The 22,590-nt window shown below is 41.1% G+C and overlaps 1 protein-coding gene across 1 annotated transcript in view; it reads right to left on the bottom strand.

Annotated features, from left to right (window-relative positions):
- ASB4 (ankyrin repeat and SOCS box containing 4) overlaps positions 1-21,092 on the bottom strand; it is a 63,345-nt gene extending 42,253 nt beyond the window's left edge. Inside the window, exons 1-2 of the mRNA XM_080818162.1 lie at positions 20,805-21,092; positions 10,440-10,739 (exon numbers count right to left, since the gene is read on the bottom strand). Coding sequence (XP_080674288.1) covers positions 10,440-10,739; positions 20,805-20,991 — 487 coding nt within the window. The 5' untranslated portion in view covers positions 20,992-21,092. The remainder of the gene's footprint in view (positions 1-10,439; positions 10,740-20,804) is intronic.
- Positions 21,093-22,590: the final 1,498 nt, after the last annotated feature.

The raw sequence follows: 22,590 nt of genomic DNA, 5'->3' as shown, positions 1-22,590 counted from the left end.
TGCCATGTCAGGGTAGGATAAGTGCATTTTGGGGGATGTGCAGTCTCTTGCTCCCTTTCTCAGAAATCTAGTAGACGAGGTACTTGGCCAAAACGGGCAGCAAACCAAGATATAGAGAGACTTAGGACCCAGGACATGGGTGAGAGGCCCAGGGAGCCTCTAGGATGGTGGGGAATGGAGATCCCAGGAGGATGGCAGTTGGACCATCTAAGTCTGAAGGCTCCAGAAGGGATTTTTTTTTCCTTTGGTAAGAAAATGACAATGACCATATACCTGTTGAACTGAAGTATTTTCAAAAAAGATTAAAACCATTGGCAAAAAGTTTGGGTTTAAAGGAGTGATAATCCATAGGAAACTAAGCAAAAAAAAGAGACAACTCCAGGGAAGACAAAATGTACCAAGGAGAAGTTATCCCAGTTGACTACAAGCCTCATGATTATAATGTCATGATATTGTGAGGATGGAAGACGAGAAAGGTACTTGTATGGGGGAAGGGAGGTGTAGTGTGTAGAAAAGGAGCCAGAGCCACATCTTCCATTATGATAAATAAATAGACTATCAGAAATTGCTTATGTTGCTACCTATTCTTTTCAATTTTATACATAAACAAATAGTATTTATTTAGCAATATGGAGATAAACACCAAACTCATAAGCTAAAAGAAATGAAATTGACTGCCACTTAGGTGGGAGTCATTAAGAACTACACTTTTCATGCTAAACCTTGAATGTAGTATCTTCTTAATGTCTTCTCATCCATTTTTATATTTTCCATGCTTTTGTGGAATATATTTTCTAGGTCCCTTAAATTTCTCATAACATACATAAATACATCTTTTCTTATGTAATAATTTCAGGCTGCTCATTTCCGGTATATAGAGATACAATTGATTTGTGGATATTGATCGCAAATGCAGTACCCCCGCTGAACTCAATTACATATTCTAACCATTCGACCTCAGATTTTCTTGTTGTTTATCTTGTTTTTTAAGCCGACAAACATAACGTGTGCAATAATGGCAGTTTTGCTTTCCGCTTTCCCATCTTCATACATCTTATTTATTTCTGTTTTCTCTTTGTGCTGGCAAGGACCTCCAGGACAGAGAAGACATTGTGGCGAGAGCAGCAGACTTGTTTCACCCCTACTTTTAAAGGGGATGCTTCTAAAATCCACCACTAAATAGACCATCAACTTCAGGAGACGCTGCTTATGGCAGTGTCCCCCACGGTGGGCTGTGATTTTACATGGGCCATTTTTTAATGGACTGGAGTACCTGCGACCTGGGGAGGTTTGCGACATGGCCTGCAAATAAATTTCAAGTTCACTCACTCAGAGCAGAATCATCGGAGACAATGTTTCTAGAAAAAAAAATAGCAACGAGGAGATGAGGCTTTTGAGGCATTCTCTGCCATCTGAGAGAAGAGTCTTTCGGCAGATGGAGGTCAAGACTTTTCACTGCCCATGTTTTACTGTTACCGTTACATTCTATGCAGGGCAAGGGATCTTGCCCTGTTTTTTACAGTGACAAATCAATTTTTATAGGGATACCCAGTTTCTTTTAAAATGGAATTTAATAAGTAATGTCAACTTGAAGAAAAGATTAAGTTCATATTGTACAGGTGGTACTAACCATACAGCAGATGGGACAAAGATCCCCAAAGCTGTTTGCAAATGACAAGGATGGTCAGATTTGTGCTATGACGACGTATAATGTCAGACCTGAAACGACATGCAGGGTGACCGACTGGGGACAGGGATGCCAGTCGAGCCAGCATCTCTGGTTCTGGACTAAAGGGAAGTCCCATGACATCTCGTCTTGCTATGTTCTCATCACTGGACAGGGCTTTCCTAACATGCAGGTAACTTGTGTCATCGTCACATCAAGTAGCAGGAGACTGTCGTTGAAAAGGCAGGGTCTCCTTTGCATTGCCCTCATGCTACATTCTGGGAGGAAACATTTGAATTTTTATGGCTTTCCTGCAGTAACAAATTTTTCCTCCAACTGTCAGGATTTGCTTCATGCAGAGCAAAGCAAGCAGCTTTCATTTTCCTCTTACCAAAGGGAATAGGTAGAAATAATATACCGCTATTCAGCCAGCTAAACCTGACCTGACTCTCTTTATTCGTAGGGAAATGCAGGATTCACGGAGAGGACATTTTCACTGAGGTAAATAAGCTCTCTCAACTGATGAGCACTATTATACTAATACCAAAGGAAACAAAGGCCAGAAGATGGGAGGCATTAAGTAGAAAGGCAAACAGAAAAATAGCGGACAAAATCCAGCATAGGGACAAAGCAGGCTCTGCAACATTGAAAAAAATAGGGGAAAATCCTTTAAGCGAAAATTGCATGCAATTTTTTGGCCTCAATTAGCCTTTTCCACAAAGAGCACTTTTTTCTACAAAGAGTCCATTAAGTAACAAATGAAATTACATCGGTTTTCAGTTGCCATGGCATTGGTTTTCCCTCTAATGGACTTCTCCAGTCCCGAGTTTAATGTTAGCCTGACTCACTTTCCTTGTCTGTGTGCTGTCTCCGTTCCCTCTGTCCAGCCACAAAGTGATATATGTGACTTCTCTGCAAAGTGCCTACAACATAATCCAAGAGAGAGAAGATCCATCCCTCAACTATCCCCCCAGAGACGGAGAGGGTGAAACTGACCAGCAACCACATTTCATTCATTAACCATGAACATAACAGTGTCCATTTATTAGATAGCTGGAGATCCCATCCGTGCCCTCAGGAGCCATGCCCAGATCAGTCAGAGACCATTTACAGAGTACCTCCTATGCGCCAAGCACTGTCCAGAGGCTGAAGACAATAAAAATGCAAAAGAAAGAATGCAAGATGCTTTCGGTCTTCTAGGGTTTCCAGACTGGGAGACCTACTTCATGCCCTCTACTTTTTCCTTCTATTTCTCCATCCATAAAATGGGTGAAATTTTCCCCATTTATCTGATTCACAATGTGTTTTGCTTTTTTTTTTTTTTAAGATTTTATTTATTTATTTGACAGGCAGAGATCACAGATAGGCAGAGAGGCTGGCAGAGAGAGGGGGGGGAAGCAGGCTCCCTGCTGAGCAGAGAGCCCGATGTGGGGCTTGATCCCAGGACCTGGGATCATGACCTCAGCCGAAGGCAGAGGCTTTAACCCACTGAGCCACCCAGGCGTCCCTGTGATTTGCTTTTGATATATTTTCTGGGCGCCACACTTAAAAAACAAAAACAAAAACAAGAAAGTGTGATTCTAGAAGTAAGGATCTAAAATAACAAATTTGTTTTTTTGAAGTTGCTTAGCTATTGGTAAACATTAGCTACGATATCAGGTTTGACTCTGATAATTTGGATATTCTTTCATGATATGCATAATCATATATACTTTTAAGAAAAATAAGCTTATGCAGTTCATACTCTCTTATAAACTTCTTTTTAAAAATTGTTCCATGTCAATGAGCATTTTTTACAATATAATTTTTAATGTCTATATGTATGGAGGTAACACAGCTTAAAATTTGTCTTTTCTATTTTTCCAAGATTTCATGTATTTATTTGAGGGAAAGAGGAGGTGGGGAAGAGAGAGGGAGAGGGAGAAGCAGACTCCCTGCTGAGCAGGGAGCCCTATATGGGGCTCGATCCCAGGACCCAGGGACCATGACCTGAGCTGATGGCAGATGCTTAGCTATCTGAGTCACCCAGGCACCGCTCTATTTAATTTTTTATTGTAAAATTCACATAACTTAAATTCACCATTTTAACCATTTTAAAGCATACAGTTTAGTGGCCTTTGATACGTACATAATATTGTGAAACTATCACCACTATCAACTGCTCAAATATTTTCATCCCCCCAAAAGGAAACCCATGCCCATTAAGCTGTTACTCCCCCTTACCCTTTCCCCCCAGCCTGTGTTAACTATCAATCTGCTTTGTCTGTGCGTTTCCCTCTCCTGGCTGCTTCATATAAATGGACTCACACACTAGGTGGCCTTTTGTGTCAGGCTTATTTCCCTTGGCATATTTTCTAGATGCATCCATATTGCAGCATGTATCCAGACTTCATTATTTTTCATGACTGAATAATATTCCTAAAGTGGATAAGCTTTTCTTAAAGTCTGGGTTTGTTTTTTTTTTTAAATCTCATTGATTGCTGGTCTTATCTCTATTTTTCCATCTTTCTGCTTTCTTCAGGTTTTTCCATTTTTGAGAGGCGTGCTTAGATAACTGCAGCAACGTCGTATAGTTCTGCTGATTTTGCCTTATATAGTTGGACACTCTGTGCTTAGGCGCACACAAATGTAGGATCACCAAAGCCAGACATCCACATCTGGGGCTCCTACACTTCCTAACTAGATGACTCTGCATACAGGGGATAGCAATGAGTTAAGGGCCACCTACACGGTTCAGTAGGTTAAGCGTTCGCCTTCGGCTCGGGTCTTGATCCCAGGGTCCTGGGATGGAGCCCCAAGTAGGACTCCTTGCTCAGTAGCGAGTCTGCTTCTCCCTCTGCCTCTTCTCCTCCACCCACCTGTGCCCTCTCTCTCTCTCAAATAAATAAACAAATAAAATCCTCAAAAAAAATATTTTCTATTAGATATGCAACTGTTCTTCAGTTTTTAGTAATATAAGTGATTTCAGGCAAAAAATAAATCAATAAATTTTTTTCATGACTCTGAATATATTTAAAAATGAAAAATGCCAATGTATGTATTTTTAAGTTGGATAATTTGAATGTATTCCTTAACTGGTCAAAAGCTTCTGATACAAAAATGTCAAATAAAACACAGTATTACTACACTGTCTTGAAGACTCTTACAGAATGAGGACAAGGTTTCTTTATTCCTAGTGTTGTGCAGACTGCACGACCAAGCCCAATTCTGTTCCATGATCAATGTCTTCTTCCTTTCCTCTCAGTTATCTCTTGGACTCAATGCATAACCTTCTTTGGAGGTAAGAATCCAAAGTTTGATTTGGAGTCCCTACATAAATGAGAGTCCATATGAGCCAAAAGGTGCAGAATGAGCCCTAAATCCTAGAGACAGAACTTCTGAGTAACAAAAGTTTTCACCCTCCAGACGTTGCCCTCCAGACCCATTCAGGTCCCATTAAAGATGTATGAACGCACATCCCTGTGTTTGGCAATATCTGTATTGTTATCATTTGTATCTTTGTTAATGTAATAAACAACAACAAAAGCACCTGTCATTTTAATGAACATTTTACTGATTATCAGGGCAGATGATCATTATGTTATGTTAATTTGTTGTTTATATGCTTTTTTGGTTGGAGGGGGGTCCTGAAATACCTATATCTGTTCTTGGTCTTTTGTTCTCTTTTTCTCTCTTAGTTGTTAATCTCTTTACTTTAATTTTTGAAATTTCTTTCTTTGTTAAGGATCTAAAAAGGGCCTTGGCCCATCTAGTCCCAAATATTTTCTTCTAGTTTTGTGACAGCATTTTTCTTTTAGTATCTGTGTGCCACTTGCACACTGAATATTTTTGCTTTCTCTAATTCATCTTTCTTTCCTTTATGGCTTTGGCCTTTGATGCCACAGACCTAAGAGCAAGTTTGTTTTTAATGGACTTCCATTCTCCCTCCTTGATTGTTATTAGCCTAATTCATTAGTGGCAGCCTACAGGGAGCCTTGCTTGGTCTCCCCGCTACCTCCACTCCTTCTCATGTCCAGGTAGTCTCCCTCTGTCAATAGGGATAAAGGGGACAGGCAATAAGCACATCCTCTGGGGAATGAGGTTCCTTCCGTTGGTGCCTCTGAGCAGTGAAAGGCGGAAGGCTTGACAGCTTATCTGAGTCTGTGGTTCATGAAGTCCCATGAAAAGGCAACAATATTAAAAGTCAAAAATTAAACAAATAGATAGTGTCTTAACTCTCAATTTTAAAAATAGGAGCACTGGGTGTTATACACAAACAATAAATCATTGAACACTACATCAAGAACTAAGGATGAAATGTATGGTGACTAACATAACATAATAAAGTTTTTTTAAAAGCTTAAAAGTTTAATGAATGAATTAAACTATAAGCAAAAACAATATCAAAAACCCCTAAATATGTAAGTCAGTGTGAACGGGGGTGATGGCCACGTGCTATAGGTGGCTCACCCGACTGTCCCCTACTCCTCTCCACATGTATCTGCTCTAGACCCCTCCCCTTCCCCAGGCAGGCACAAAGGAGAGGAAGCTGGATGAATTTTTCCCCCCTTGGATTCTCACAGGTTGAGAAGACCCTGGCATCTTTAAGTTTGTTCTCCTAATCTTTCCCCATGACCTTTCCATCCCTCCCCACCCTCATCAAAATTTCCACCTTTCTGCTGTTGTCTTTGGCTCATGACTTTGCCTTATCCGTTACTGAGGGGGGAAAGTTATCAGATATGAACCCCTGCATCTCACCGCGGCCACATCTATAAACACTCTGGCGTTTGAAAGCCATCCTTTACTTTGGCCCCTTGGTTAAAAATGAGACACAGTCCCTGGATTTCACCCCATCTCAACCTCTAAGATTTGAACCTTTTATTTACCCTGTCTTGTGCATTTTCAACTGTTGGCTTTCTATAAATCATTCCCTTCAGCACACTAACATTTCCTTTTATCTCCAACTACAGAACACTCTGCTGTGTCGCCAGCCCCCCTTCGGCAATCACGCGACTCTCGTGCTTACGTGTGCAGCCAGACTTCTTTGAACAGTTGTCTGTATGTGGCATCCCCGGTTTTTATCCTCCCTTTCCCACCTTATGCCATTCGAATCTGGCTTCTACACCCACCGTTTCACCCAAACTGCTTTTGTCAGTGATAATTCTGTCACTTAATCTATGGAACATCTAATTAAATCTCTCAGTGGCCATTGATACAGCCTCCTTGTTCTTGAACCTGCCTCTTTCTTAGTCCCCCTGATGCCAAAAATGCTCTTGGGCTCTCTCTCATTTCACTTACCAATCCCTTTCACTCTCCTTGGCCTTTCTCCATCCTGCTAACATCTTAAATGTAAGAATTTATCAAGGCTTGGTCCTCCCTCCTCTTTTCTCTCCACACTCTTTATCCACGTGATTTCATTGATTCCCTTGGCTTCAAATACAATCTATAATAATTTCTAAACAATCCCCAACAATTCCTAAACTTACAGCTTTAGTCCAGAGCTCTCTTCTGCAATCCATACGTTATGTCAAGTACTGCTCTGACTCATTCACTCTGAGGTCTCAGAGCGATCTGAAACTTCTCGTGTTTAAAACTGATCTGGGTAAACTCACTCTGATTTTGAGACTTAATCTAAAGCTTCAGCAATCAAGCAAGTGGAACATCAGCAAAACAAAACAAAACAAACAAAAAAACCCACATAAGTCAGTGGATCCGTACATATCCAGCCACTTGATTTTTAACAAAGATACCAAGACAACTCAATGGAGAAGAAGCAGTCTTTTCAATAAATGATGTTGAAATAATTGGATATATAAGATAATTTACCCATGCATAAAAAGATGAGCCTCAACCTGTGCTTTATACCATATACAAGAATTAACTCAAAATGAGTCAAAGACCTAAAAGTAAGACCTGACATTATAAAACCTCTAGAAGGAAACATAGGAGAAAATCTTTGTTCCTGGGTTAGTCAAAGATTTCTTAGCTAGGACACATAAAGCATAAGCCATAAGAGGTAAAAATGAATAAATTGAATTTATTAAAATTAAATGCTTCTGTTCTTCTAAAGACAGGAAGAATAAAAAGTCAAAGAATGAATAAAAATATTTGCAAACCACATTTCTAATAAAGGGCTAGTATCCAGAATATATAAAGAACACCGACAAATCAATAATAAGAAAACAAACAACCCATTTTCAAAAAGAAGGAGCAAAAGATATGAACAGATATTTCACCAAAGTAAATACACAGTTGGGAAATAAATACCTGAAAACATACTCAACATCCTTGGACATTAGGGGAATGTTAGTTAAAATCATGAGATACTATTATACACCTATTATTGCTGAAATAAATTTTTCTTTTAATCTGACATCACCAAGTTCTGGCAAGGATGGAGAGCAACTGAACTCATGCATTGCTGGTTGGAATGCGAAATGTACAACTAGGTTGAAAAAGGGTAAAGTAGTTTCTTATAAATTTATCACAAGACCTATAGTCCCACTCCTGGGTATTTACCCAAGAGAAATGAGAACATTTCCACACAAGAATATGTATGCAAATGTTTATATCAGCTTTTTTTTTTTTTTCCAAAATTGCCAAACACTAGAAACAATCCCAAAGTCTCCCCACTGGGGAGCTGATTAACTATGTTACGTCTATATAAGGAATACCACTCAGCAGTCAAAGGTCTGATAAACTGGTGAGTGCAAGCACATGGGTGAATCTCAAAGGCATTATGCTAAGTAGTAACAGACCCAAAGCCTACATATTGTATAACTTAATTTATACAACATTCTGAAAAAGACAAAATTATAGGGACAGAGTACAGACCAGTAGTAGCTGGAGCTGAGGGTCCAGTGAAGGGATTAACTACAAAGGCATCAGGAAAGTTTCTGAAAGTGACCATGATGATGGTTTCATGACTACGTGTTTCTCAAAAATACTGAATTTTACTGTGTGTGGAATTATACCTCTACAAACTGACTTATAAAAAACGAACTTTTAAAGATTTATTTATTTATTTATTTATTTGAGACCGCATGCAGGGGGAGGAGCAGAGGGAGCAGGCGACAAGCAGACTCCCCACTGAGTAGGAGCCTGACACACGGCTTGATCCCAGGACTCTGAGATCATAACCTGAGCCGAAATCAAGTCAGATGCTTAACCAACTGAGCCAGCCAGTTTCCCCTAAAAAACTATTTAGTGGGAGCGCCTGGGTGGCTCAGTGGGTTAAGCCTCTGCCTCCGGCTCAGGTCATGATCTCAGGGTCCTGGGATCCAGTCCCGCATCGGGCTCTCTGCTCAGCGGGGAGCCTGCTTCCTCCTCTCTCTCTCTCTCTCTCTCTCTGCCTGCCTCTCTGCCTGCTTGTGATCTCTGTCTGTCAAATAAATAAATAAAATCTTAAAAAAAAAACAAACTATTTAGTGATCTTTCCCACATACACGATTCTTCTTCAAGAAGTCTCTCCATCTTAAAAAATGGCTCAGTCGATTAAGCATAGGACTCTTGGTTTCGGCTCAGGCTGTGATCTCAGGGTTGTGAGATCAAGCCCCATGTCTGGCTCCATGTTCAGCGCTGAGTCTGCTTAAAGATTCTCTCCTTCTCCTTCTGCCCCTCTTCTCAGTGCTCTCTAGCTCCCAAATAGATAGATAGATAAATAAATAAATCTTTTAAAAAAGTAGCATCACTATCTATCCACTTCCTAAAGCCCGACACCTGGCAATGATACTTGAAATTTCCTTTTCCTTCTCCACTCATCCATATAAAATCCATGTCCAAATGCTGTGAACTCTGCTTCCAAAATATATTGCAAACCCATCTTCTAATCTTCCTATCCAAGTTTGCCCCTTCATGCAAATCACTGTCTTTTCTCACCTGTACCATTGCAATAGCTTCACTGCTGGTCTCCCTGCTTCCCTTCTTGGTCTCTTCCAATTCTATTTCTGCCTACCATCAGGACAATGATTCTAAGTGAAAATTAAGCCATGTCTTTTCCTTGCTTAAAACTTTTCTGTGCCTCCACTTCAAAACCTCATACCCTGGCCCCCAGCAAGCTATTACCCAACACATCCAATGTCACCATGTGGCCCTCTCCTCTACCCTCTTGTTCCTCCCACCCACCCCATCCCCATGATACTCCAACCACACTGGCATTCTTCCATGTGTTGAATAGTCCAGGTTTTTTGCTTCCTTAGCAACTTTGCACATGCTTGTCTCTATACGTGGGCTTCTCTTCCCCTTGGTTCTTTTTTTAATGGCTCTCTCCCTCTCATTCATAAAGTTTCAGCTTCACAAATCATATCTTTAGAGGAATCTTCATACATGTTCTAATAGTTTACTCCTGACATTCTCTTTCATAACACCCTATTTTGCTCCTTTCCCAATGTATTATTACATAGTTATGAATTTATTTTGCTAGCATTTCTCTCCCCTTCTAGAATATACCTTCTTAAAGGCAGAAACTATTTTCTTTTTCAGTTACTTAGCACATTAACTGACACATCATAAGAGCTAAATAAATATTTGTTAAATAAATGTGTAAACGAATGAGCCTCTTCCAATGAAGAAAATAATGATTCCAATGTGATCATCACTGAATTCACCTGGACCAACACATAAATTTATATACTTATATAAATTTATAAATATATATATGTGTGTGTATAGATATAGGGGTTTAGACTTATAAATGGGATACCTACTACATTACTTGAGGAAAGTAATGATCACCAAGTTTCACAACCGTGAGTGTGCAAGTAGACGACCATGTCAGCCACCCAGAAAGTCTTACCTCTCCAAACCAATTGCTTGGCACAGAGAACAGAGCTAGGAGTCGTACAGAAGTGTAAAGCTGTGTGTCCACTTAAGGAGTAGCAATTGAGCTTTGCTCCATGGTCACAGAGGATCTTAACACAATCCAAGTTGGCCATTTCACAAGCCACGTGAAGGGGGGTTTTCCCGTTGGGTCTACAGTTGATTGTAGCATTGTGGTCCAGTAGCACCAGAAGACATTCCACGTGACCAAACAAGACAGAGAGATGCAAGCCCGTGGCCCAGGAAGACTTTAACTTATAACTAGGCAACCAGTAACCTGGACAAGAAAAGGAAAGAAAGTTTAAGTCTTTGGCCTAGGATTTTTCTCTGTTTTGTGAAAATTTTTACAAATCTCTTACTTTGGTCACATTCATAAAAATGGGGGGGGTGATTCAGAAGTTGCAAACTAGTAACTGGTGGGTCTGCAAATGTCTAGTTTAGAAGCATGCTTGGATATCTTGAGCAGGACAGGCACTCTTAGGTCTCTCTGTTTCTAGCATTTTCCATTACCTCGTTGCTTTATTTACTGATTCTTCCTGGCCCTTCAAGGCATTTGAGTTTGATACCTTCATTTATGGAATCACATTTTATTTTACATGGTAAGTTACATGAGACTCTTATTGTTTTAACTCTTAATCATTGCCTTGAATGTTTCTTTTTCTTTTTTTTTTTTATTTCTTTTCAGCGTAACAGTATTCATTGGGGATGTTTCTGAAGCTGTTAATTACAAGATTATACCTTTTATTCCATCATGGTTCTTTTGCCCTATAGTTGCTGCTGTTGTTGTCAATCAGAGGTATAAATGTATTTGATGTCTTTAAAAAATTTGTCTTGTGGGGGTGCCTGGGTGGCTCAGTGGGTTAAAGCCTCTGCCTTCAGCTCAGGTCATGATCCCAGGGTCCTGGGATCGAGCTCCGCATCAGGCTCACTGCTTGGCTGGGGAGCCTTCTCCCCCCAAGCCCCGCCTGCCTCTCTGCCTACTTGTGGTTTCTGTCTGTCAAATAAATAAATAAAATCTTCAAAAAAAAATTTGTCTTGTGAAGATTTTATGTGCCTGGTTTTTATAATATCTCTTATGGAAGAAAAACTTAAGGCAACTCACAAATTTTACACAATACAGGATTTTTTAAATGATCTAAGAGCAAATGGAAAAAAAATAAGGTAGGAAAATAAAAAGTGGTCAAGGGTAAGATCGGTACACAAAATATAAACCATGTCCTATACGCTAGAGCCACATTGCAAATTTGCCTTTGCACTTCCTAGCAGCCAAAATAAATAGGAAAACATGATGTATTGCACAATTAACTATGCCCACAAGCTATACACAAATTAATTGCTCAGGAGAAGCATGGCTGATCCTAGAACTGAGATCTTAGATAAATTCTTCCCATTAGTTGTTGGAAATGTTCTTTCTCTCCTCTCTCCCCCTCTCTCTCCCTCACATGTCTCACAAGCCATAACAAACATAATTTTATAAGCCTTCTTCCAGTGTCATAGAGCCATAATATTAGGCTCAGTAGGAGTGGGTAATGGAAAATGGGTTCAGAAAGATAAAATACTGAGGCCCAGATGAAGATGTAGAGATAACCCAGCAGCTTGGAAGAGACTCTCGGCCTGAAACAACAAAATATATTTTAACATGGATAAATCAGAAGTTTGCTTTTAAGTTATAAAATTCCACCATACAAGTACAAGGTAAGTGGAATATGGTTTAATGCTAATTTATCTGGGAAAAGACCTAGGGATTTGAGTTGACGGAATTCTCAAAAGGAGCCAACGGGGGATGGAACGGCCAAAAAGCTAACTCGGTCTTAAGCTCCATGGATGAAAGTGCAGTGCCCGAAACAAAAGGGGTGAAAGTTGTATTCTCTACTGAGTCGATGAGGCCAGAATGAATCCAGAAGATTGTGACTACTTCTGGGCACCAATGATGAACATCTAGAGAGCCCTTGGAGGTTGAGGACCACATTACAAGGGGGCCTGGCGATCAGGTATTAAAATTCTCTCATTTAAGTGAGAAACGTCACATACATGCTACTCCTGGTATTTATCCTACAAGTATAAGCACTCACGTGAGAGAATTCTCTCTAAGGGCCACTGTATTTTTTTTTTTATTATTATTATTTGACAGAGAGAGAGAGAGCACAAGGAGAGGGAGCAGCCAGCAGAAAGGGGAGGAAGCAGGCTCCCCGCTGAGCAGGGAGCCCGATGCGGGGCTCGATCCCAGGACCCGGGGATCAGGATCTGAGCTGAAGGCAGAGGCTTAACCAACTGAGCCACCCAGGCGCCCCCCTCGGGGTCACTGTATTGCACAACTTCCAAGAACACCACCTGCATTGAAGTCTGTGAAGAGTATGAAGATCTCAGGGGTTATAATAACCTGGCCTGTTGGTAAGAACAGGCACCACACTACAACAATGTTCCTAATGGGTAACAATTGGAAACAATTTCTGTCTTCATCAATAGGAGACTGTTTAAAAAATTTTTTTGGTGTGTCCATACAATCAAATACTATACAGCCGTTATGAAGAAGAGGGCAGTTCTGTGTGTACGGATACGGGAAAATCTCGAGATACATTACCGAGCAAGAATGCCAGGGGCTGATCAGTGTGCAGAACATGCTATCATATGTGAAAATATTTATCAGCCCCTCAAACAAGAAACTGGTTAGAGCAGTGACCTCCAAGAACTAGGGGCTGGGAGACAAGGACATAGACTTACTCATCCTCAGATGCCTCCTTTTTGAGCTTTTAAATTCAGTGCCTTGTGCGTGTACACCTATTTGCAAAAATAAGTAAAATTAAAATAAACTATCGTCCTCTCTTCAGAGGCGGAAAGATAATTTAGTTTCAAAGACCATATTACAGGGTCGTGCACAATGCTGACTAATCCTGAGGGAATGAATGAACCCAGCTGAAGTTTGTTTTTTTGTAAGCCACTCTCCACCATAGACATGCACACACACACACACACACACACACACACACACGCATACACACACACATCCCTTTCTCATTCTATTCAGAATTCTAAGGCCATTTGACTTTCCATCCCTCTGAGCATTCTCCTTATCCACATCGCCTCTTTAAAAAGAAATACAAAGTTAATTCACACTAAAGTCTAATGAACTGAGGACTTTTTAAAGTGTGACCCTCTTAGGATTGTTCGAATTTATGTAGGAATCTGGATTCAACTAATAGAACTAAGTGTTAAGATACTAATTTGAGATCCCAGACACTGTGAAGGGAAGGTGTTCATTGATAGTGACTTTTCTCTGGCAGAGACAAACAGTATCATGGACAGCCTGGGCTGTGGAATTATCAACCCTGTGCCTGTAATGTGTGTGTGGGTGTGCACGTGCGTGTGTGTGGGTGTGTGTGTAAACAGGTAGTCACACATGCTGCATGTGTGTGTACCCATTTATACATTCTTATTTAGCTGTGTGCATTGAATCTCTGTTCCAAGCAGAGTTTTCAGGCTTTGTGGTATGCAACCTGCTTTTGATAATGAATGAATCACATTAGCACCAGTACTTAATCAGTCATTTTAATGCTCAGATTTCCTCAACAAGCAATTTGCAAAGCCAGTCTCTTCTAACTGTCTTGGAAAGAAGCTGGTTCCAGATCTGGAAACTGGACTACATTTTGCCTGCTGATTAGCAGCAAACATTTGGCAGCTCTGTGCACCCACTGATTAGAAACTCGTGCCTGCTTCTGCAATGGGAAGAAAAATGATCCCAGAAAAGGAAGCAGTAGAGAGCTGATTAAGAAAACACCATTTTGATGTAAAATCAAAGAAAACACAGAATGTTAGCGCTGGAGGGAAGATTATCCAGTCCAAGCCTTTCATTTTCCAGATGAGAAAACTGCCACTTTCTCAGTCTGCCAGAGCCATAAGTCGCCCGCCTCAGTCCAAGCTAGTGGACTCAGGATATCTGCAATGCAGGGTTTCCATCTGTCTTTGTCTTTGTGGAAGCAGAAGAGGTTTTAGCAGCCATCCTGCTTCACAAATCACGAGGAAGGGGGGTGCCTGGGTGGCTCAGTGGGTTAAGCCTCTGCCTTCAGCTCAGGTCATGATCTCAGGGTCCTGGAATCGAGCCCCGCATCGGGCTCTCTGCTCAGCAGGGAGCCTGCTTCCTCCTCTCTCTCTGCCTGTCTCTCTGCCTATTTGTAATCTCCATCTGTCAAATAAATAAATAAAAAATCTTAAAAAAAAAAAAAACAAATCACGAGGAAGGAAAGCAGATCCTGAATTCATCTATACTACACCACATCTCTGATATGGAAATGCATTTGCTGGCGGATGTTTTCTCTTCTTCCTAAATTCCCAGTTGCACCTGGAGAACCTCTCCCGCCCCGTTTATTCCAGGCGTCAGTCGTCCTTAGTCTCTCAGTCCTTTGCCTCCGCCTGTTCCTTTGGTCATAATCTTTAACCGGTAAATCAGCCTCGGAGACAGCCGGGTCCTGGGATTCAGCCCACCCCGGATGAGCTTCTGCCTACCAGTCACCCCTCCTAGATGGAAATGTGTGTAGGTGGTTGGCAACAAGACACCTTTGCTGCTGCCCCTAGAAGCTGAATAAATGGGAAGGGGACAGATTGTCAGATACAGATCACGGCCCACTGAAGTGTATCTTGAAGCCACGCGGCAGAACTTTTTGGTGGTGGTGTGTATGTGCGTGGGGGGGGGTGGGGTGGGGCTGAGATTCCGGATCATTCGACCCCAGCGGGAAAGCCTTCTGGAGAGAATGGAGCAGCCCATAGCAAGGAGGCTATGTATGGTCACACCTTGGGCTGTCACACCGTAAAATGAGCCTGCAGCCACAGGTCACTTTGTACCAAGTGTGGGAAGCAGCAGGAGTGTCCTTTCCACCTCACCTACCCACTCTGGGGACCAAACCTGAGGTAAGGCCATCCTCAGAAACCACAGTGAGGCAACACCTATTAAAATGTTGTATTGCTACCGACACTCCAAGACATCAGAATTTGCCTTCTAAAGTACAGCCTCCAACAGTCACAGCACAACAGAACTACAGCTAACTAACCAATCGGACATCTTCATTTTGTACACTCTTCCTTCTTTCCAGGGCAGAATTATCCCAGGGCTTCCGGGCCTAGAGTGTGATTAATTCTGAGCGTTTGTTTTTCAGAGTCCCCTCTGCTACCCTCTGCAGAAGGCAGGCATCCCTGTGTGCTCAGATGGGCACAAACAGGGGTGGGGTGGAGGAGGGGAGTGGAACCTGGGAACAAAGCCCTTGAGGGGGGAGTCAGGAAGCCACTGCCTCCCCAAAACTGTAAGCCACTCACCTCGCCTGCCCCCCCCCCCCCCCCAGGTCTGCAGCGCGCCAGTAGCAATGGCTCGAGGAACTCAGCTTGAGCCAGGAGTTTAAACGGAGCCGAGACTACAGATCCTGTCCTGGGCAAAAATCCCACAGAGTCTCTCAGAGGCAGGCCATGCCCACATGGATTTATAGCATCTACAGTCACTTTTCACCTTCCCCAGACCGTGACGCATCATCTGTTTATGTCATTTCCCATTCATAGCATCACAGATTATAGGCACGCAGGGGACTTGGAGAGGGTCTTGACAAAGTCTCCGCTTTACAAATAAGGGTAAGATTAAGGAGCACACAGCGCTCGAGCCTGTCTAACCCGTACGGACAGATCAACCCAATCTCTGGTCTCCCCGAGTCTTTAAACCACCGCGGGTGACGGGCTGACTGCCCGCTTCTCCGCCCCCCAAAACCAACAGCACTCGTACGCAAAAAGCTCTAAAAGCATTTTAGAAGTTTAACCCCTACAAAGGTATTCGGAGTGATTGTGTGTGTGTGCGCGCGTGCGCGCGCGCTTGTTTAATTAAATCTGAAACCAAAGAAATAGGCCTGAATAGACGAGGAGAAAGCCCTGCGCTCAGGAAATACGGTAAAGAGAGAGGGTCCGTGTTCAGGCTACCTTTTGGAAGAAGGGATTGACTCTGTGTTTGGGGAGGAGGGGTTCACCTCTCTGGGAAACTTTCAGCTAAGCTTGGGCTGCGCAACAGTGATCAGCTACAGTGTTCTCTGAGTCCAAAGCACCCCACACACGAGAAGCCTCTGTTATTACAGCCAAAGGTTACACACGCTGCTCGCGGTGGATTAGCAGACATTTGCTCGGCCTGTGTCCACGTATTTGCACAGTACTGAAGGATTACAGACGAAAGCACAATTCTTGGCTATCTTTTAATAGCTAACATTTTCAGGATAAATCTCAGAACTCCCCCAGGAGAGGGGGGAAAAAGCCAGCTTGAAATGCAACATTTAAAAGAAAAAAGTTTGAGGGGCGCCTGGGTGGCTCAGTCGTTAAGCGTCTGCCTTCCGCTCAGGTCATGATCCCAGAGTCCTGGGATCCAACCCCTCTCCCCCCACTCCCCGCATTGGGCTCTCTGCTCCCCGCGAGGCCTGCTTCTCCCTCTCCCACTCCCCTTGCTTGTGTTCCTGCTCCCGCTATCTCTCTCTCTGTCAAATAAATTTTAAAAAAAAAAGCAAGAAAGAAAGAAAGAAAGAAAAAAGTTTGAACACCCAGGAAGGGAAAAGAACCCGAGGATGGTAAGAGGATTGTAGGAGAGCAAATTTCTGGCAAAGAGGAAAATGAGGTGATAAAGAGATTATTCATTAAGAGAGTGGAAGTAAGAGCTTTCAAGATATTTGGAAGGCAGTTGTTACTTAGTAAAGTAGATAGAACACCTGCCAGAAAGTTTTCCAGAAAAATCACTCATTGGTTATTTTAATTAAAAATATGACTACCAACCAAAGAACCTGCAGCTGTGGGCCATAAACGAAGTGCTTAAAGTGCATTACACTGATTAATAAAACACTCTGATTAACCTTGCTGACTAGGGAATTTCATACCCAAGAGAGAAGTACGGTATTCTGCCTGTATCATTAACGCGCCAAGGCTCATACATCTGAAAGAGAATCGCAGTATGTAGTTGGAAAAGCCTTTGGAAACAGCTTTATGGATGTTCACATTTCTAGTATAGGGATCACTAGTGAGAGCCCATATGAATAGCTTCGGGTTTCTTACAGATACTGTGTTCACTCTGGATAACGCACCCTTGGCTCATGGTAAACTTTCTATTATTAATAACCCTTGACTTTGCAGCTACTTACTGCGTGTAGCAGTTAAAAAGTTGTTTGTGTATCTAACTTTTCTTCACGCCGTTCCCATTTTAAGGCCGTCGTCTGGTAGATGGAATTTTGCTTGCTTGTTTTTGCTTTAGAGACACATGTCCCTGCTGTCCTCCAGGAGTTATCCCAAATGTCAGCCGGCATGTTTTTAATGTTTGCTTTCTAAAGTGTGAGACAGGCTTTTTTTTTTTTTTCTTCAATTAGTAAAACATGATTTTATCTGAAGATTTGATTATGAAGTTTAACATAACTTTAAAAAAATAAAACAAGGGCTCCCCAACTATAAGAATCATTATTAGGTGCTTGGGCTGGGTGGGACCCACAGTTTGAACCCAAGCTCTGGAATTCTGCTCTCTGTCCCGTGGGTGAGGGGAGCTATTCAGTGGGATGAGGAAGCAGAAGTGAATTTCCAGATGCTTGGTTCTGCCTTCCTCACAAAACCCACACTTTATATTTGCTTACGTGACTGGGCCAATGAGATGGTGGATTTGGGGGAGCCATGTTGAGACCCCAAGCTGATTTCCTCACCAACAGAGTTCTGAACTGTCTTTCCAAAAACTATGAACTGATGTGTCTACTAAACTTAGACATACCATATTCAGGGGAAAAAAATGGGGTCACTTTTTGAAATTCTATGAAAAGTGCTCTATGTCCTAAAAGAAGTAAAAATGCTTTGGGATTAATTATACCCCTGTCGATCTTCTGCGGGACAATGAAATGTTGCATATAGATTATATTCTTCATCCTACAAGCAAATTTAAAGGTTGTGCGGTATCTTTTATAAGTCTTCAACATTGTCGCACATAGTAAGCTGCAAAATACCTAAAACTTGAAGATTCCCACACTTTTAAAGTAAACATGTCATGTTTCCGTTTCCACATTCAGATGCTGGTTATATGGGTTTGTTTACATTATGAAAATTAATCATGCTGTATGCTCGTGATCTGTACACTTTTTCTGCATGGCACCTTTCAAATTTGTTTTCAAAAATCAAAACGTGCTGCGTAGCAATGCACTAGAATTCAATGTCCCGAAAGGAACTACCTCTACTGAACTAATTATCCAGTGCAGCCTGCTCAGCTCTACCCTGGTCCCTGGGAATTCCTCTGTGACTTAAGAAATTGATATAACCACTTAGGTCAACTTTGCTTGGCTAGCAACCAAGATTCTATTTATCACTTCCGTTCCTGACTGAAATATTAAAAGGTTCAATAATGAGACTGAAAGACATGTGAAAATGTGGGGGAAAATTTTTGAAAAAGCTTTGAAGAAAGATGAGTCTTTAATCTGGATTTAAGATAGAAGAGAGAGATTCTGATGCCCATATTCATATTAAACAGAGAGGAGTGTGCTTCTCTCTGTGCCTACAAGCATGTGCGCACACACACATACACATGCACGATTCCCCTATGAACCCTGAAGATAAGATCACAAATCCCGTGATTTCTGTGCATACATTCACCTGGCATGCATAAGAAATGGAACTCTGCTTTTCCTTTCCCAGAGGGTGTAATTTGCTGTTTCCCAAATGGAAAGCCACGTCCCACAATCCTAACATTATGAAAACTCCCATTAGCGTGAATGAATTTTTAGCTCTGTGAGGACCATAGGAATCGGCTCATATGGACAGAAAGGATGAAAACTGTATTTTCTTCTGATTCAGGGTGATGACTCCCTGGAAGTGGGAGAAACAGCATCTTCTTTCCCCAGAGCCTGCCCTTCAACTTCCTTTTTCTCACAACCTCAAAACCTCGAGTGATTCATGCAGTTTGGCATGTTTAGGCGATGGGAAGAGGCAGTCTTCACAACTCAGTGTTAAATAAATTACACTGACTCGGACCTGAGTTATTTCCATGGGCACACACATGAGCTTAAAAGATACCTTAAAACTGTATTTAGTGTTCAGTCTTTCACTGAACAGATCCAGAAGGAGAAAGTAATGTGATTATATGCTATACACTCCTTCTTTCTAACAGAGCTCCATCAACCAGTTTTTAAAAAAACAAACCTCTTCGTTATCTTACAGTCAAAACAGCAATGCCAATTTATGATAAAGCCCTCCAGGAAAAAATCATAAACACAGTAACTGGCCTCTTCTATTCTTCCTTCAGAACTAACAACCAGAGTACAGTAAATTAATGGAGAAATATATACCATTAGCATTAGTTTCTGAAAATTGATGGTGCTGATGACTTATATGTGAATGGAAAGCACTTACAAGAAGAAGAAAGAATTGCTCTCTCTCTCTCCAAATGCTGTACACAAGACCTTATCATCTATTTTGTTTAAACAGAAGTGATGTTGAACATGGTGTTTGTTTGTAGTCTGCTCGCCAGATGGCCTCGCTACTCAAGTTCCCCATTAACTAGCTGATTTGGGAAATCAGAATCTGCGTACTTCTAATTTATTTCTGATTTCTCAGGCGTGGGTTCCAGAAAATCCCTTGATTAAAAAAAAAAAATCCGTTTTCGTTCTTGTTACCTCTCGTTCTTTAAAAGGCAGACGTTCTGTATTTAGGATATCTACAGTTTTGATCTATTATTACAGTCAAGGAAAAAAAGTGAACTTTGGGGTTTTTCTGGTTTCAGTTTTTTGCCTGAACTAAAAACTCATTAACATGATGAGGACGATCAAGGTGCATCAAGGCAGAGACTTACCCATTCATTAACCCCCCAAATAGGGGCAAAAATCCCCTTTTCCATCCAGATAGACACAGAGATGATATACCTTTCAGTGGCTGTGTAAGCAGAGAGTTAGCCGCCTGTCCCCAAGGCAGTCACTCTGTCTGGATTAGATCTTAGCACTCTGTTTAGCCATAATCTAGAGATGTTTTCTTTATTCTGTGTCATTGTAGGCAGGAGAAAAGTTCAAAATAAAAGCAAAGTACACTAATAAATATCATGGTCCAGGATTTCAAACTCCAGACACAAGGATAGAGAAAGAAGAGAAGAGAAAAGAAATGATAGAAAGATAGACAGAAAGAAATACAAATATATCCCATTCATGATGCTGTCTAGTTCAAAAGAGAGAAAAGGCTAAAATAGAAATATTTTTTAAAAACACATATGTAAACAGTAAGAGTTCCTGGCTTAGATTGGGTGACCGACATTGTGCAGTAAAAAAAAAAAAAAAAAAAATCCATTATCTATCGATTTTATAATCACACCTCTAATTTTTACCTTGTTTATAAGATGCCAAAACCATATTCTCATCTTCAACTTCAAAAACCGTGTCCACATCTATTAGTCTCTGGATTAAGATGGCCTTCAGTTTTCCAAAGTCATTGGACTTTAGAGCCTCAAGGAAATTTCTCTTAACTAACTTGGCAGCTGCGGATTTAGTGATAGGGGCGGCAGTGTCTTCCATCCTTCCTCCTCTCCCTCTGGAAGCTTTGTTGTGATTTATCAGGAGAGCGGCACCAAGCAAACAGGCACATGCTGGAGAGCCCACAAACTGTCGGCTAATTTTATCCCAAAGTTATGCTGATCCGTTCTATTTATATAGGGATCATTTCAAACTTCAAAATATCCTTCCTGGCTGTCACTGCCTTTGCAGGTCTTTTAAACTAGTTCTACGCTCACTGATTCATTGAATAATATATCGTGTCAATATCAAGGAAAAGCCCTTGCACCACATTTCAGAGAATGAAATGTCAGTATTATTTCTTATATGATCAAAGCAATAGCTTAAGATTTAAAAGCTCTTAATGCTTTTTTTTTTTTCACCCCTCAGTAAAAACATCTGGTGTCCAACTGGAGATCCAGCGTCCTGCTCTGATTAGCCAACAGCCAAAAAAGAAAATTTGTTACAGTTTCTGAGACATATGTCTCCGAAAACCTATAATAATTTTGTGGCATAAGCCCACAGAATCGGGCAGAGTTGTACACATTGGAAAACAAACAGAAGGTTTTCAAGTGACCTAGACTTGAAAAATTTCAATGTCGTGAAAGAAAGCTGGGGAGAGTCACATGGCAGGACTGTTTCAGGTAAAAAGAGACTAAAGAGACAAAACAGCCAAGTGCAATGAGTGAATGAACTTCATTTAATCCTGTATTTAAGAAACAGAAAAGACTATACACTGGGGCAATTGTGGAAGTATGAATACAGACTAGATATTACTTCACAGTACGGAAATACTGTTTCTGTTCCAAGGCATGGTGGAGGGATTGTGGTTTTGCAGAAACATATCCTTATTATGTGGTGCGTGAAGGGGTAAATTGCCATGATGTCTAAAACTTCTTTTCAAATAGTTCAGAAACGGAGAACTAAATGTGTGTGTATGTACACACACGTATGTGCATGTGTAAGTGTGTGTGTGTACATGCGTGTGGGAGGTAAATAGAGTCAGAGAAAGAGAAAGTGGGAAAAAGTTGAAAACTGACAAATCTAATGAAGAATCTCTGGGTGTCCATTATATTATTCTCTCAGCTTTTCTGTAAGTTTGAAAATTTTCCAAATAAAAAGTTAGAGAGGGGGCGCCTGGGTGGCTCAGTGGATTAAGCCTCTGCCTTCGGCTCAGGTCATGTTCTCAGGGTCCTGGGATTGAGCCCTGCATTAGGCTCTTTGCTCAGCAGGGAGCCTGCTTCCCCCACACAGGCCCCCACTCTCTGCCTGCTGCTCGGCCTACTTGTGATCTCTATCTGGCAAATAAATAAATAAAATCTAAAAAAATAAAAAATAAAAATAAAATGTTAAAGAGAGTGAAACAATCAAATTTTTAATTTATAAATTATTAAAAATTAGAAAAATAATGACAAGAAATATTAATTTGAATGCAGTGAAATCATACCTTATATAGTGTTGATAATAGTCAAAACTGTTACAGACTTTTCTGCAAAATAATTAGCAATGTGAACTAAAAAAACTTAAAATGACAGTAGTATTTGATTCTTAGAATATACTTAAGGTTGTAAACATGGATGCATATCATAGCACAGTTTTTTAACTTATTTCATTGATGTGCAA

The sequence above is a fragment of the Martes martes genome (assembly GCF_963455335.1).
Source record: "Martes martes genome assembly, chromosome: 11".
Classification (NCBI taxonomy): domain Eukaryota; kingdom Metazoa; phylum Chordata; class Mammalia; order Carnivora; family Mustelidae; genus Martes; species Martes martes.
This window is presented reverse-complemented; position numbering and strand designations above follow the sequence as displayed.